This window comes from Canis lupus, chromosome 26 (assembly GCF_011100685.1).
Source record: "Canis lupus familiaris isolate Mischka breed German Shepherd chromosome 26, alternate assembly UU_Cfam_GSD_1.0, whole genome shotgun sequence".
NCBI lineage: Eukaryota > Metazoa > Chordata > Mammalia > Carnivora > Canidae > Canis > Canis lupus.
Window position 1 is genome coordinate 17,492,828 of NC_049247.1, and position 16,177 is coordinate 17,509,004.

The window sequence follows — 16,177 nt, forward strand, 5'->3', positions numbered from 1 at the left end:
ATTAAGTAAATAATCCATTTACAGTAGCATCCAAAAGATAATTTGGATGGACTGCAAGGGAGCCTGAGGAAATTTTGTGGGGTAATAGAAATGCTCTGCATCTTGATTGTGGTAGTGATTACCGAGGTACCCACATTTGTCAAAATGCACTGAACTATCACACTTAATGTAGGAGTATTTTATTGTATATATGGTACACTTCAATAAAGTTGGCTTTTAAGACTATGTTTCCTTTAATACAAGTGGGGTCATATTATACAAGTGGTTTTTTTCACTGAATCTAAATGAAATCTAAAATTTTCATTCAGTGCAGAGATCTGCTTCATAAGATACTCCAATGTCAAACTGAATAATTAGTATACTAACTGAATGTGTATTTTTCTTTGAAATCACAAAGCCCAACTTTTTTTTTTTACCTGAATCAGGCTGGGTCCCTTCAAGATTTTGAGATCCAGTTTCTTCAGCAGTGCTACAGCCATTAACATTTCCAAATGTAATCCGTGCATTTAAGACATGAAACAAGGGAATTTCTAACAAAATAAGAGCTTTTATAAATAAACTTTATGAGAATAATAGCCATCATTTACTGAGTGCTTACTATGCTAGGTCCATGTCAAATACATGAACATAACAACCCTTCCCAATATACAGTGAGAAAATTAATATTCAGAGGGGTTAAGCAACTTTTCTAGATCACAGTAAATAATTGATCAAGACTGTGCTGAAGAATGTCACAAATATGCAACTATCTAAACTGTAACTACCTCACAGATTCTATGTATTGTTTATGAGATTATGCATTCCAGTGCAGGCCCTAAAACATACTTCTGTATCAAAGGATCTTGGTGTCAACAGTCTTCCTCAAAAACAATCTAATTTGATGCTTAAATAAAGTGTGACATGAAAACAATGAATGCTCACATTTTTTATGCCTTTTTACATCTGTTAGCACCATCTGTGAATAGAACTGATGATCTCCTAATTTTGATATGGCAAGTGAACCAAAAGCCATATTAAACTAGAGCATCATTGTGACCTCCTCTGTTATGTCTACTCTCTGCTACTTTTGCCTAAAATGTTCTGGTGTTCTGAAGCACAATCTGTCACCCACAGAAACAGGCAGAACCTACAGGTGCTCCTGTGGTTTGGTAGAAAGTACCTATCTTGACAGGAAATCCAGGCGGGAATTCCAGTTTGATGAAATCTCTCAGCCGTGCAAAATGAGCGCTGGTTCGGGCCATGAGGTCAATGATAGGAATGACCTGCTCCACAAGAGAGAGGGGAAAGTCCTCACACATCCACAGCATTGCTTTAAACCTACAAGACGGACCAAGACAAGAGTGAGGCCATCACCCCCAGCCAGGGAAACTGAATGACTTCTATGCAGCCAGGTAGACAGCACTCCTCCTTATGCAGCCTTCCCAGCCACCGTACTTCTCTTAATGCGGAGCAGGAAAGAAACTAGACCCACACAACATTCCGATCACCATAAGATCTGGCTGTCAGGAGAAATGCCCTACACTCTGACCTCCCCCTGCAGCAGCCAGAATTGAGAGCAAGCATGAAGGAATCAAGAGCTGGTGGATCATTTCATCTGATCAGCTGAAGCTTGCTGGCAGTAAAAAATACAAGGAATTTTATATCCTATCTCTACTCTATTTGGAGAAGGGCTAATTAGAAGGTGGGCAATTGGGATGCCTGAGTGGCTTAGTGGTTGAGCATCTGCCTTTGGCTCAGGGCATGATCCCGAGGTCCTGGGATCGAGTCCCACATCAGCCTCGCCCACAGGGAGCTGCTTCTTCCTCTGCCTGTGTCTGGGCCTCTCTCTGTTTCTCTCATGATAAATAAAATCTTGAAAAAAAAAAAAAGAAAAGAAAAGAAAAGAAAAGAAAAGAAAAAGGTGGGCAATCTGCTATTTGTTTTTCTCAGATAAAGTTACTTCCAAATTATTTTTAAAGGAAGGGGACACAAAAATGACAACATGACCCCATGAAACAGCAAAACTTCTGAAATAAGAATCCATCAGTTGAAAATGGCCACTGAGCCTCTTACTTTTGCGTTCTAATTGTCAGCTCTTTCGGCCTCCCGATGTCCCGGTCCTTCAGATCAAACTCTTCATTAAAATACTCGTCAGGCGTGATGGCTGTGGGGTTGTTGGCAGTGGCACATTCTGTGGTGAGGTCCTGTCAAGCCAGAACTCAGGGATATCAGAAATGCCTAATGGTGCTCACAAGTGGAGACCTACAGCATTCAGCCTCTGCAGTGGACACACTAACCAGTTATAGATCAGGAAATTCTAGTCATTTCTCCCCCAACCTCCACCCCCGACTTTTTTAAACTAAGTTACTGCAAAGAACAAGAAATTCTACAAAGGTGTGAGGATATGACATAGGAAGCCTAATAGGTCTCCATGTCAAATATTTCTCCACTCTCTTGCATTTTTATCTCCTGACTGTAGAAAAGAAAAAAGAAATACCTGAAAGCATATAAGATCTGGAAGACCTGGAGTTTAAGCTCCAGCTCTGTCAGGCTCTCACTCAGGACACTGGGAAGGAAATCTCATTTTTCTAACCCTCTGACAGCCATTATACTAACTCTACATAGTTCTCATAGGGATCAAGTAAGAAAATGTTTGTTAAGGTGCTCAGTTAAGGGGCTCCTGGGTGGCTCAGTCAGTTAGCATTTGCCTTTGGCTCAGATCGTGATCTCGGGATCCGGGGTCAAGCCCTATGTTGGGCTCCCCGCTGAGTGGGGAAGTCTTCTTCTCCCTATCTCTCTGCCCTTTCTCCTGCTTGTGCTCTCTTGCTAATAAATAAATAAAACCTTTAAAAAAAAAAAAGTTCTGGTCAAAATAGAAAGTCCTGAATCCTTTTTAAGTTTACAGATGAGAGAGAAAGCACCTGACTTCTATATCATGACCCTCCTCTAAAATCTTTAGGTATAAGACTCATCTGTTTCTCTTCCAAAAGAGTATCTCAGATTTCAGCTTGGGAATGCTCTTCAGACTTGCAGACAGAGTGGCCTGTTCAAATTCAGTAAATGCCATCACAGCACAGAAAAGTCATGTCCTTTCTTGAACCTGGGAGCTCACTTCTTCCACTTACCCCTTGGGCTCCAAACTGGTGTTCCACAGTTCCCAGCAGAGATTCCAGTGGGTTCCTGTCCGCTAAGAAAGGGGGGAAAGTTTAGTGTCTAATATTATACCTCATTTGTGACTACAGAAGGAGATTCTCATCCTATTCTCAAGTTCTGGATCCCAGCTACCTATATTAGGAAGTCTATTTATGGACAGGCTGATAAAATCATCTACTATAACCATCAGCTAATCTATCCCTTACAAGACACTCATTTATTATTTATTTATTTATTTATTTATTTACTTACTTATTTATTTCAAGACACTCTTTATTAGGGTCTCTAACCTAGATGAGTAAGAGTTACAAGAACTACAGCAAAAAGACTGAGTTTAGGACTGAACCTGGATGGGCCACAGAGTCCTCATCTGTCAAACCGGAGTCCTAGTAACAGTGGTGGTGGAGGTAGCCAAGTACTACTGCGTGCTTGCTGCACTCTGCAGGAACCTTCCAAAGGTTTGCATGAGGAGACTCAACCCATTCTCCTGAGCACCGCCATTTCACTGCTAAGGAACCTGAGCCACAAAGGGTAGATAAGTTAAGACCACACCACTGGCCTCTGGTGGGTGGAACTGCCATAGAACAACTACATATTGGTTGGGCTCAGAGCCCAAGTTCCACCCAGATCTTTCATGGTCAGAGTTTGGAATGAATCACTTATTCCAGTGAAAACTAGTCTCTAATACCCTCATCTACCATTCCGGTCAAATCCATCTTTAGAACACAAAAACAAACCCTCCTGAGTGGCTTTAATTCCACTTGAAGCCAACTATAGGTAATACCTACAGGAATGGGCTGGACTAAGGAAGTTAGTTTTTCTGTAAAAAGGAAGTTAGGGTTAGGATGACCCTGACCTGACCACACTAACCCCAAAATTTGGTGAAGCCAATGAAGGCTCTCTCTTAGCTAAACAAAAGGGGAAGGATTACCTTTATATCTCTTTTTTTCTTCCTCCGTCAGATGTTCTGTCCGGATTTTGGTTATCACACTCACATTGTTTACTGTGTAAACCTTGAGAGACGTGTGCAAAAGAAAACAGTGACACAGGGAATCAAAACTCAAAAAATAAGCATAGCAAGAGCAAGAATGCTGAAGCCAAATTAAAAAAAAAAAAGAAAGAAAGAAAAAATTTCAGCAAAATAAAAATGGGAAATGGTTGACAATCATTAGGATCCTTCAGAGAAAATATACAGGCTATCAACTTAGAAATGCATCAGCAGTTAATTTGCATCTCTGACAGTTTTAAATACTGAGGAGTGAACAGGGACGCTGTGTCTTCCCGCCTGCCCTTTGTGTAACTAAACACCCTCAAACAAAGGTACTGATACTTAGGCCTCCCAGCTGGATTGCTATCGTGCTGAGGCACCCAAACCTGTATCCTGGGCTTCTGCACTGATCTGTGGTAATCTTATAACAGGACTGATTTAGCCAGCCATCTGCTGAAAACGGAATGAACACAAGGTTCTCTATACCTGCAAGACTTAACGAGGAAACCAGCAAATCACTAGGTAAAAGCTACTCCGTCTATGGACAAAAAGGTATTTGTCACCACCGGAGCCAGTGCTCTTTTCTCAAGGCCACCTGAGGAACATGGGTGGGAGTGGGGGGTCTGGAAGACCGACTCTCCCGGTGAGCAGAATTAAGTGTACGTGTCGTACGTGGATTCCCCAGGATCAGAGACTCGAGGAAACACACGCAGCACCGGAGCCACTGTTTCTAAGTGCATCTTGCTGAGCATGATGGAAGCGTCTTGGCCCACTCGGGTCACCAGAGGATCCTGCAGCATCCCGCTACAGCTCCAGGAGCCAGCAATCCCTGCTGGACTGCAGGGCTACCTGAAGGCCAGCAAACAGAGCACTCCGGCTGACAAGATGCCGAGGACCCAACTGACAGCTGTCTCCACCCTGATGACTATACTCTTAATGCACTGATGTCATGTGAGTGGGCTGTCAAGCCACTGGTTACAATTAGGCTGACTACGAAAACGGAGGCTCATTAAAGCTACTTTACTTTTTTTTTTTTAACCCACTCAGGTTATAAAAAAAGATGAACATACAGGTTTGAGTCTAATCCTTTCTTTTCCTCCTTAAAGAATGAAAGGAGCAGTCACTCCTACAGGGACGACTGGCACCTGGACTCACTTCTCTACACCACCATTGATCTCTGGCATACCCAGGGGCCTCCTCGGGACATACTAGCCTATTTTCTAAACATCAGGTAAAATACACATCCAAGTGAGAGACCCTAAGCAGTACTTTATTCCCCAGAGCATCTCCACGGCACAGAGGCATGAAAAAATCTGAACAGACTCCTCATTTGCATAGAAGCTAAATAGCTATATTAAATCTTATTTTAAGAGTTTCCTTTTACCTTTGCTTCGTAACCATTAACAACTTCTGCTTTATCTGTCCTCCAGCCCCAGAATCCGGATTTAGTTCTGATAAAAAGTGAACACCACAAATTTCTACATGTACAATATGCTGACATTCAGATTTATCCCTGCAGCCTTTACAGTTTATTTCCCCCAGCTTAAGGTGGTGAAGGACACTTGATGATTATGGTCCTACTGTCCACAAAAGGATGTTCTCAGTGACAGATGGCTTAAGCATCCCCACCCCCTCCCACAGTTATTAATCAATTTGCCTCACCCCTGGCATAGAAAGCCTCCATTCTTGGCTTCTTTACAAAAACTGCCAGCATAGGCAACAAAGGTGGTGACATTGACTGGACTGCTGTCCTAAAGAAATGAGTGAAGATGACCAGTGTCCAAGGGCTCGCCAAAAGGTGGTATCTGGGCCAGAGCATTTATCTGGATCATCGTAACTGTGGGCAAAGACATCAGCAGTTCTGTCCCCATGAGCAGCCACATCTCAATCGAGGAATTCTTAGAACAACAAGGCACAGACCATCCTGCTCCTCAGGAGAGTGGGTGGGGCAGGAACTCATCACTGTGGTGAGCTGCTTGGAGAAGCCATTAAGGCCTGCAAAACAGCTCGGGAGTCACACGTTTTATCAGGTTTGGTGCAGTAGAAGAAAGGTTATTATGTTAAAAGCAGTTTTTTAGCCCAGGCATGGATTCCAGGCCTGTGGAACCGCTTTTAAAGTAGCCCAGCATTCCAGCGGCAGCTACAGCATTGGTAAAGTGCCTGAAAACTCAGTTATTCAACTTAACATACTCCTGGGCGAAAAATGCATTTAGAGGCAAGAACAGCCAAGAAACTCTGGTTCTTTTTCAAAGCAGCTCACCCTGGGAAATACTACCACTCACAAGGGAACCCTGACCAGCCTGGTCTGCCCTTTTGTCTAGGACATCACATCCTAGCTCCACTGTGACTGCTGCACTTAGCTCCATATAGAACAACTGTCTGCCTTCTGCTCTAACCCCAGAAGGAAGTGGGATGTCACGCAGGAAGCTCCAGGAACTGCCAGATCGCCCAACTCACAAAGAAGATACATGTCATTTGTATCTCATGCTTTCAAACACCTTCATTAGTCCAGATGGGGTATGCAGTGTTTTACATGTATGTTTATAGCCCATCAGAGAAAGGAAGGACCAGAGCTTTACTCTTCCAATTAGTTGTCCACAATTAATGCAGCATGACCCATGGAGGGAGAGAGAGAAACACTAAAGGAATTACACCAAATGCTAGCTATTTCCACTTCACTTTTCAGAAACAAAACTGCAATCCTGGGGGAAAGGGCTTAGGGTCCACATTGATTCATAAACCAGAGTCCTCTCTTAGCCATCAATAATTGAAAATCAAGATAGTCCTTTTAAGTTAACAGAGTCAGTCCTCAGTTCCTTGTCCTTCACCAAGTCACTTGATATTTTGGCCTAGGAAAGAACTGCTTTCTGGCACACAGTCTTCCAAGGTACCAAAGGATGACTCAGTCTGCTCTCCTTCATCCTGCGAGCCTGCTGGGGAAGCAGAGCTGTGTGGTTCTCCCTGGGGACCGCCATGCAGCTCACTCCTCTGCATCTGCTCGGCTGGCAATCCTGGCTGCTCCACTTCCCTTTCCATTCCCATTCTGACAGCTTGCTTATTAAATTCAGCGTCCTATTTTAAAACCCAAATTCTATAACTCCTTGGCCCTTGATTAACTTTACAGGCAGAGACATCTGAAAATGACAGTACACCTAGCTCCCCCTCTGCCATTTTTACCTCTGCCTGTCTCCACTGAGACTGCCATACCAAAAGCCACTGAGCAAGCACTGTGGCTTGCAGGCTACTGAGCAATTCAGAGAAAGGCTCTGAGGGTGACAGGGAACATTCTGTTTAAGTCTGGCAGAGCATAATCTTTCAGAGAAGAGAAAAGCCCAGACTGCAGCCAGGGGGTGCATACTGGCAGGCCAAAAACTCATGCAGGAAGCAGGTATCAGAATCTCAGATCAGAGGAGAGAGATGGAGGAGAACGACTATCACAAGTGAGCACAACTTCCAAATTCAAACAAATACACACTCCCACCACCAGTGGAAAGGATATGTACACACTTCTTCTACAACTCAAGTGGCTCAAATCCTTGCTTGATGCACAAGAAACTCACTGACTGCCTGCATTCTGAGCACCATAAAAAAAAAAAAAAAGCAGCCATCTTCCTGAAACACTCTCTCCAAAACCAACCATTGGTTTCAAAAGGAGGTTAGCTTGAACCTTCTGAAGACCTAGTGACCAAATACCAGATGTACCTTAGTCCTCCATAAAAATGGAATGTGCCCTCATGTACCATCTACCCCCCTCACTGGGGCAGCTGCCAGTAATCGTCACACTCTTTGGAAATTACACTGGCAAACACAGACTTAAACAATGCTGCCAACAAACCAGAGGAACCAGGAGCTCTTCTCATGACATCTTAGGGTCATGGGGACTTTAGCAACGTCATTTCAAGATTCACTCCTTTCTTTCCTTCAAGGAAACTGAAAGCCGAAGAGACTGAGCCACTCCCAGAGCCGCACGGTACTTCAGCAGCCCTGTCAGTGGCATGTTCTTCCCACCCCTATCTCCACAGCTGGGCTGCAGGGGGTGCAGTGGGAGGGGCGGGGTTGGGAGGCTCCTCTATTCCCAGCTTCACCACAGAGCCCTAGCTGAAGGTGCTCTGTCTACAGAGGGATGTGCCAAAGCCTCAGGGGTCTTCCCCAGGCCCTCCCAGGTAAAGCCACAGTCAGCTCCTAATAGACAGCCATCACCTGGCAAGGCCAGGGCAAGGAGGCTAGTGACGGGGCGGGGGGGGGGGGGGGGGGGCAGTGATGACCCTGTCTCTTGGGGGTACCACTCCCCAAGCACCAGTGGTATCAAGACACCACACAAACTGGCATTTTGGTTTTCTCTTCTGCTACTAATAGATGCCCTAATTCCTAATTCCTAAATCTGAAGAAAAAGGCACTTCAGTCTTATGTCTGACTCAACAGAAAACTCTCATTCTTACAAATTTTCTGGAAACCAAGAAAAGAAAAAGAGAGGAAAGTCAGTACATTCATTTAGAGTAAAGCCGAAATCCAGGATAATATGTGTCCACGTTAGCTCAGGTTATGCTGCTTTGGTTTACAGAGCTGGATGTGACATCCTAGGCAAACGCTCAGGGCTCTTACTCCCTCAGCTCAAGGTGTCCTGTGGTAAAAACACTCAGGCCAACAGCTCTGACAGCCTCTACTTCCATTAACATTCAGAAGTGCTCCATGCCTCTGCAATGCCCAGAGGCAGATGACCAGAGACAGTGCTGTCATCCAGGTTAACCAAGGCACAAACCTCTCCAGAAGCTTCTTCTGGTAGAATCTGGAATAGAACTGAAAACACCTCCAGACTTTTGCTCTAAACTGTTAGTCCTCACAGAGGGAAAGGACCACACTTAACTATATGGTAAATGTGAATTTGACTAGCCAGTACAACCACAATCAACACTGGGCCAATTCTACCTTCCAGAATCTCAAAGCTGCATGGTTTGGGACTAGGGAGCCTGTGGATCTCCAAACACCAAAACAAAAAATTCAAGTAAAAGCCATTATAAAGGGCCCATAAAAGAATATGAAGCCATTTCTCTAAGACTTAACCAATGTGTTATAAAAATGATCTATGAAAGAGGATGTCAGCTATGGCTTCTACTTGGTTAGAACAGAAAGCAACATTAAAACCCTCTATGTTTATTATGCCATATTAGAAAAATCCCAATCCACCCATAATTTCCAATTCATATCTATATGCCACTAAAGATGGCAGTAAAGGGATTAGACATTAAAATGCAGAACCTAATGCGTACCTTTCAAAAGCAATATTTTTAGTATCGAGGCTGGTATTAATGACTGGGCTTGTGAGCCGCCTCTCAACTTCCCTGCCTTTTGGCTTCATCAAGTCCAGAGTGAGGCGCTCCATTTCCTGAGAAAGGTCAAAATGCTCAGTGGTGACCACTCTGTCATCATGGTTGACTTCCATCAGCTCTGCCCGGTTGTCTGTTAATGGAAACAAGAGTGTAACTGAGCACCATGCAAGGAAGATACAAAAACAAGGAAGGCTCAAAGTTAAAATACTGAATCATCTTTGACATTCCCCCCTCCCCCCCAGCCAAGTGCTATCAGATAAAACCTAAAGACTATTGATTATTGACTACCTACTTACATGGAGATTATCTGGCCAGTTTCCACAGCCCATAGGTCATCTTCCCCTAAGTTCCAGACATTTAAAACAATTTGCCTTCTTTGTTGGCAATACATCTGTGTACTTTTAAAAATGTATGATTTACTTAATTAATGTAAACTGTTTATGCACAACGCTGGACTGGCAATACCATTTTTCTCACCCTCCACTAGGAGGATCATGCCTTCTTATGGAGGGAATATATGGAGATATAAGACAGAGTCTCAAAATGAGTGGGAAAAATCAGAGAGGGTGACAAAACATGAGAGACCCCTAACCCTAGGAAACAAACAAGGGGTAGTGGAAGGGGAGATGGATGGGGGGAGGTAGATGGAGGGATGGAGTGACTGGGTGACGGGCACTGAAGGGGGCACTTGGAGGAATGAACATTGGGTGTTATACTATATGTTGGCAGGTCAAATTCTAATAAAAAAAATATACAAAAAAAAAGCTTTGCGCAGTGGCAGTATTGTAGCCAATGAGGTTTATCCGAGGCGTGATTATTGCTAATTGAAAACAAACAAACAAACAAACAAAAAGAGTCTCAAACTCAAGGCTCAAGAATGTGGGACAAAGACATGTCAAAGAGTAATAGTATTGGGTGGTAAATGATACAGACAAGAAAATTAAGAGAACTATCCAAAAAGAATAAAATAGAGGAATGGAGAGCTGAAAGTTAATAGGAATAACCAAAAAAGAAAAAAAAAAAAAAGCCCCAGACATGATCAGATAAAGTATAGAAATGCAAACACATTTTGATGGTTAAAAATCACTGTAACTCAGCGTTAGCAGCAATCATGAAAACAGAACAGAACCACTCACCTTCTCCCTTAAATATAAAACTACGCCTCCCTCTTATCCAGCTCATGTTCTCAAATCCCAGCAATGTGATATCCACACGCAGTTTGGCACCACTTTTCCAAATGCGACAGACATCATTAGGGCATATTCGGGAAACCAAGGGCACTGGAGAAGAGAAATGTACTACTGAGGAAAATCCTGAGGGCCAAGCAGAACACGCAGGCCCAGGAAATCAGCATTCGGAGTTTAACAAAATTATAGGAGTGGCACAACAGGGACTGACAGACCTAGGCTTGGCTCCCACACTGAGAATATAGGAAGTCACTTTCAAAAACTAAAAGTGGACCTTCTGTTCTATAGCTCTTTATAACGGTGCAGTTGTATGTCTTATCCAGAGAAAACCCTAAATGAATTTCCCAAGGGTATTCTTAATCCCAAAACTGAACCTCTCTTTCTGACGGTCGATCACCATTAGAGCTATAGTGTGTCCATCTGGCCTTCTCGCTCACATATGCTGTTCCTGCCATATGGCTGTGGCCTACCACATTGCCATACCCATCCTTTGAAATATCAAACCTAATACATCTAAGATCTGCTGCTGCTTCACCTGTGGGTATTTGCATTGGAAAAGAACTTGTAAGGTTTCCAAAAGAACCTGAAGTTCTCTTCTGTTGCGTACTCTTTACATCATTTAAAATGCTTCATTACAAATATGACTTCTTGCCTGACAAAGAAGTCAGAGTGAAACCTGGGAATTAAGAGCTGTCATTAACTAAGTTACTGGAAATAAAAGTGGAACACCTATGAAAATTACTGTCAGTCAATTTGCCTTACATAAGATTTTGGAGAAATACATTCATTTTGTAAAAAACCAAGCTATCCCAACAGTCATCTAATTTTCTTCCTTAGAATAACAAGTTTAAAATAAGTTGAACCACATAAGAAAATGAGCAATAAATTATGGTAAATCTACTTACTAAAATCTTAAATCCATTTAAAGTGACATTAAAAATACTAATAATATGGACAGGTATCAGCTATTGAGTGACAAAAGGAGGAGACAAAATTGTCTATATGTTATATTCACAGATGCTCAGGAGAAAAACCCTATGTGTGAAGGAAAAAACTAAGAAGGAAAATATACAAAGTATTAATGGTAGTTGTACTTAAGTGGGACTATAGATGCCAGTTTTTCCTTATTCTTTTCTAAGCATTTCTTAGATTAAAAAAAATACATTCCACTTTTATAACGGAAAAGTAAACTTATATTCAGGCTCAATAAATTTGGAAACAAATAACTTATAAACCCAGAGCCACTCACCCCAACTGGTGAATTCCCATTTCATCTGCACATAGAAATCTGGAGCCTGAAGGACAAAAGTTTAAAGTAAATGACCCTTGGCACTATTAACTGAACACAAACATGGTAAGGGTTAATGAGGTTTTAAAGGAGGGGAAGAAGCGAGAATACAGAAAATAAGAAACATAAAATGCAAACCCATCAAAGTAAATGCCTATTTTATAGGCAGGCTATTATTTTCTCTTGATATAAAATATGTCTAGACTGTTAATAAAGTTAACTGAGAGCAACAAGGTTAGAGAAGGATAAAATCAAATCTGATTCAGGACTCAGTCTGGTGCCTAACAGTAGCAGAAAGATGAGCCTGGAAGATGGGCTTATGCACTGCCATGCAATGTGGATAACAAGCAATTCTGAACAAAGAGAAAAAACATCATTCCATCTATTCTGTGGGAGAGCTTGACTGAAAGGTTTTGTGTTCTGGGACATGCTTCATATTTACTGGGCCTCAAAACCAAAAGAGGCTATCAGACATCACTTCCCCAGGGAGTTGGCTTTCCCTCCAGTTAACAGACATCTGTCCTCATTCTCCCCCTTAAACTTTTAGAATTTGGCTCTATAAAATTTTACACCACCAGAGCAGCCCTGTTTATTAGGACAGCTTTCTGACCTACTCTCAGTTCTTACAGAAGGTTCTTGGAGAGCTACTTATGAAATCCAACGGTTACCAGCCAAGAAGAGAAATGCTACAAATTCCAGGTGTTTCTCTGTTCCCTCCCACCCCCATGGCTTTTTACAGAAGCACAGGACAGGAAGACCAAGAATCTACCCTAGAGTAAAACCAGAATTCTAGTAATGGGTAAAGGCTCTCAAAGGGGCAGCAGACAAGAAATTGGGCCTATTTTAAGGAGATAATGTTGAAAGACAAAACGTCAGCAACAACATCTGGCGCCACTGGGCACACAGGTCATTCATAGGCTGTCTCTAACTTCAAGCAAAACACTCCAATGCTGTTTACTGCTCTAAATTAATACAGGTGAAAAAAAAAAATCCTTTACATGGAATTTTTTAAATGAAGAGTGACTCCATGTTAAGTCAGTTTCTGTTTTGCAAGTGGGCAAATGTGTTTTTAGTTCCTCCTACAGTAAGTTAGATACGAAAACAATAAATCCACTTAATCTTCTGTCACACTGCTTAAAAACAATGCATACAACTATTTCATATTTCCTAGATGGTTTCATGTAGTACACGACAAAATGAGTTGTCTTCAGGAATGATTTTGCTTGAGTGTCACAGAAATACATTTTTAAAAAAGAGTGCTCAGATAATGAGCAGTGATTGTCTTACTTACAGCAAAGTTGTTCCTTTTCTCAACAGAGCTGTTCATTTTTCTTTTCCTTTTTTTTTTTTTTGAGCTATTCATTTTTCTGAAGAAATATGTTGACTAAAGTTGTAAAGTAGATTTATCTAGCAAATACCTTTGGAGGTATTTTCACAAGTTCACTTATGTGCTTAAATTGAGAATAAATAACAGGAAAATGAAAGCACTGGTGCTTTTTGTCCCTTGCTGCCCTGAGAACATTGCACTATTGGCTCAAAAGATCATTCTTGCAGGTAACAGAGACTATATATATGAAGAATGGCAACCAGCATGCAAAACAGTCCATGAGCCTAGAAGCAAATTTTTATAAAAATGATCTCCAAAAAATAAAAATAATAAAAATAATAAAAAATAAATGATCTCCAAGTGTCACAAAGCCCATACACTTTAATTCATTGATAATGGTCTTTACCAGCCAAAAAACAATGTCTATAAATAAACTAAGCCAATGGATCAGAAGTCACAAAATCTAACAGCTAGGGTCAATAGGAATGGCAAGGAGAAAGTGCATACAAACTTCAGAGCCTCAGCAGGCCCTGGAAATCCCTGTACAGTAAGTAACCAATGCTCATAACAATTTCCTCAACATGACCTATGCTCGGGGTGCCTGGGTGGCTCACTCAGGTAAGCGTTCAACTCTTGATTTTGGCTCAGATCACGATCTCAGGGTTGTGAGATTAAGCCCTGTGTTGGGCTTCAGGCTGGGTATGGAGCCTGCTAAAGATTCTCTCTCCCTCTGCCCCTCCCTCCATCCCCCTGCCCTCATAAGCCTGTGCAAACTTTCTCTCAAAACAAAAAGATGACCTCTGTAAAGAAGGCCACTGTTAAGAAAATAGGCACCTAGACAAATCAATTGTTCGATGTCCATTTGTCTTAAGTTATCATTTTTAAGCAGCACTCAAAAAGGTAGGTCTACTGACCTAGAAACATAACTTGTGAAAGACCTCATACATTTAACAAATAAGTAATAATGTTCTTTGGTACTAAATATATTGTATTTACAATTCATAAAACTCTTAGGAAGGTACACGTGGATGTCTATGTCTCCAGCTATGCTGTCAGCATTTAGCTCAAAATATGGCATTGCCACATTTTTTCGGATACCTCGAGAATCTTCTGGAGCAGTTCAGGAACTCCTTCAAGGGCCATGGATGTGTTGTGGTAGTCCCTATGTTGAAGAACGGTGTACACCATCTCGGGGTCACCAGTGCTTACAGCCTCGTGTAAAACTGGAAACCAAAAAGGTGACATTTCATCACCCCATAGTCTCATGCTTTGACAAATTCCTAAGCTAGTTTGAAGAGTCTGAGACCCAACATTTTCTTCAAAGAGGGAGTCTCACCTTACTTTTATGACCATAATTGCTTATCGCTAGCTCTTAACTGAGTGAAAAGAAAATATAGCACTCGTAGCCTCTTGATCAAAACAACTTCCATCCTCCCCCCACACCCTCTTTCTTACCACTGGTTCTGAAATCCTGACAGTGTCTTCAGAGAGCGGGCTTTACCTGTGTGATCACACAACTGTGGTTACATGTGGATCAGGCAGGTAGGGCTTATGTGTACCCTTGCTCAGCCAACATAGAATAACTGACCAATGGTAAGATAGCTTACAAGCAAGTGAAATGCCAGGATTTCACCAGAAAAAGGCTACTTTTAGTCATACTTTTGTCTTGATTTTGCCTATCTCAACAGATTCACTGGAATTACCATCACATCCCTCAGGAGGAATCTGGCCTCCAAATTCATGTATGGTAGAAGGGTTTGCACTGAGAGCTGCTTTCTGGATAGGAGTCACCCTCCACTGAGGGCTGAGGGCCCAGGACACGGTTCGGACCATTGTGCTGCAGGTCAGTCAGTAGCCTCTGAGGCTCGCATCTCCTCACCTCAGCCCCTACTCCCAAGAGAGAAAGAGTCTTAAGATAAAGATAACTTGAGGACAATTATGATTGAGACTGACCTTTATTCAGAGAGAGATAACAAAACAAAAGGCTTTCAATTATTTTAAGAGTATACTTGCCTGTCCATCCCTCACGATTTTCTTTTGTAACATCTGCTTTATGTCGGAGCAACACTCTAGCAGATTCCAAATGTCCCAAAGAAACAGCAAGGTGCAGTAAGGTTCGACCTCGTGGATCCAGAGCCTCCACATTCTGTGAAGTAAACACTGGCATGTATATAATTGCATATATTATATCAAAACATGGAAGTGTGTGCGAGAGAGAAAATTTAGTATAAAAAAATAGAAAATAGTATTTATACATTAATTACAGCAACATGTGGAAGAATGAATGTTTGCATGTGGGAGTGGTTGAAATATTAATTTGAGGGCTATAAATAAAGATGATAGTTATTGAGTTCCTTTTTCTATAAAGTACCTAATAAATAACATTGGCTATAGGCCTCAGATCATCAGACATGTCCTATGCTCCCAGCAGCACTCAAATGAAGTCTAAATAAGGCCAGGGGCTTTCATGAATGCAACCACCCTGTGACACAGAACATGGGGGATTTCTCAAGCACTTATCAGCATTCAGGTCTAGAACAGGAAGTGGAGGACTTTAAGCAAAACTGAAAATACAGAAGATAATTGGGTCAGAATAAAATTACATTCTCTAGCTGTATTCCCACCAAAACGCCACTCTCATTACTGTATGCTGAGTTCCAAGTGCCCTGAAGTAGCAGCATCCACAGGTCCTACAATGAGCATGATCTGCCAGATGTGTATGTGGACATATTCATAGGTAAACGTGAAAACAAACACATGCCATTTTGGTCCATTTCCCCTCAAAGGTTTTCTTCCCCATGCTAGACACAGCCATTTGGCTTTTACTCTTCATTCCTATTCCGACCCTTCTTCAGCCACCTGCACTGAGTGGAAAGCCAAGTGGCAGTTTCTCTGGCATGAGCTCAGTCTGAATGACTGAATGCTGCC

At 42.1% G+C, this 16,177-nt stretch overlaps 1 protein-coding gene and 1 pseudogene across 2 annotated transcripts in view; one reads left to right on the forward strand and one right to left on the reverse strand.

The window, feature by feature from the left end:
* Nucleotides 1-16,177, reverse strand: part of ANKRD13A (ankyrin repeat domain 13A) — a 32,511-nt gene that overhangs the window by 5,631 nt on the left and 10,703 nt on the right. Inside the window, exons 2-12 of one of the 2 annotated variants that reach the window (XM_038575365.1) lie at nt 15,263-15,395; nt 14,348-14,472; nt 11,884-11,929; nt 10,584-10,727; nt 9,388-9,577; nt 5,505-5,571; nt 4,064-4,145; nt 3,105-3,166; nt 2,053-2,183; nt 1,160-1,317; nt 417-545 (exon numbers count right to left, since the gene is read on the reverse strand). In XM_038575365.1, the coding sequence (XP_038431293.1) occupies nt 417-545; nt 1,160-1,317; nt 2,053-2,183; nt 3,105-3,166; nt 4,064-4,145; nt 5,505-5,571; nt 9,388-9,577; nt 10,584-10,727; nt 11,884-11,929; nt 14,348-14,472; nt 15,263-15,395 (1,267 nt within the window). The remainder of the gene's footprint in view (nt 1-416; nt 546-1,159; nt 1,318-2,052; nt 2,184-3,104; nt 3,167-4,063; nt 4,146-5,504; nt 5,572-9,387; nt 9,578-10,583; nt 10,728-11,883; nt 11,930-14,347; nt 14,473-15,262; nt 15,396-16,177) is intronic. The other variant, XM_038575366.1, reaches the window with a different exon arrangement.
* On the forward strand, nt 10,211-10,295 carry LOC119866262 (annotated as a pseudogene).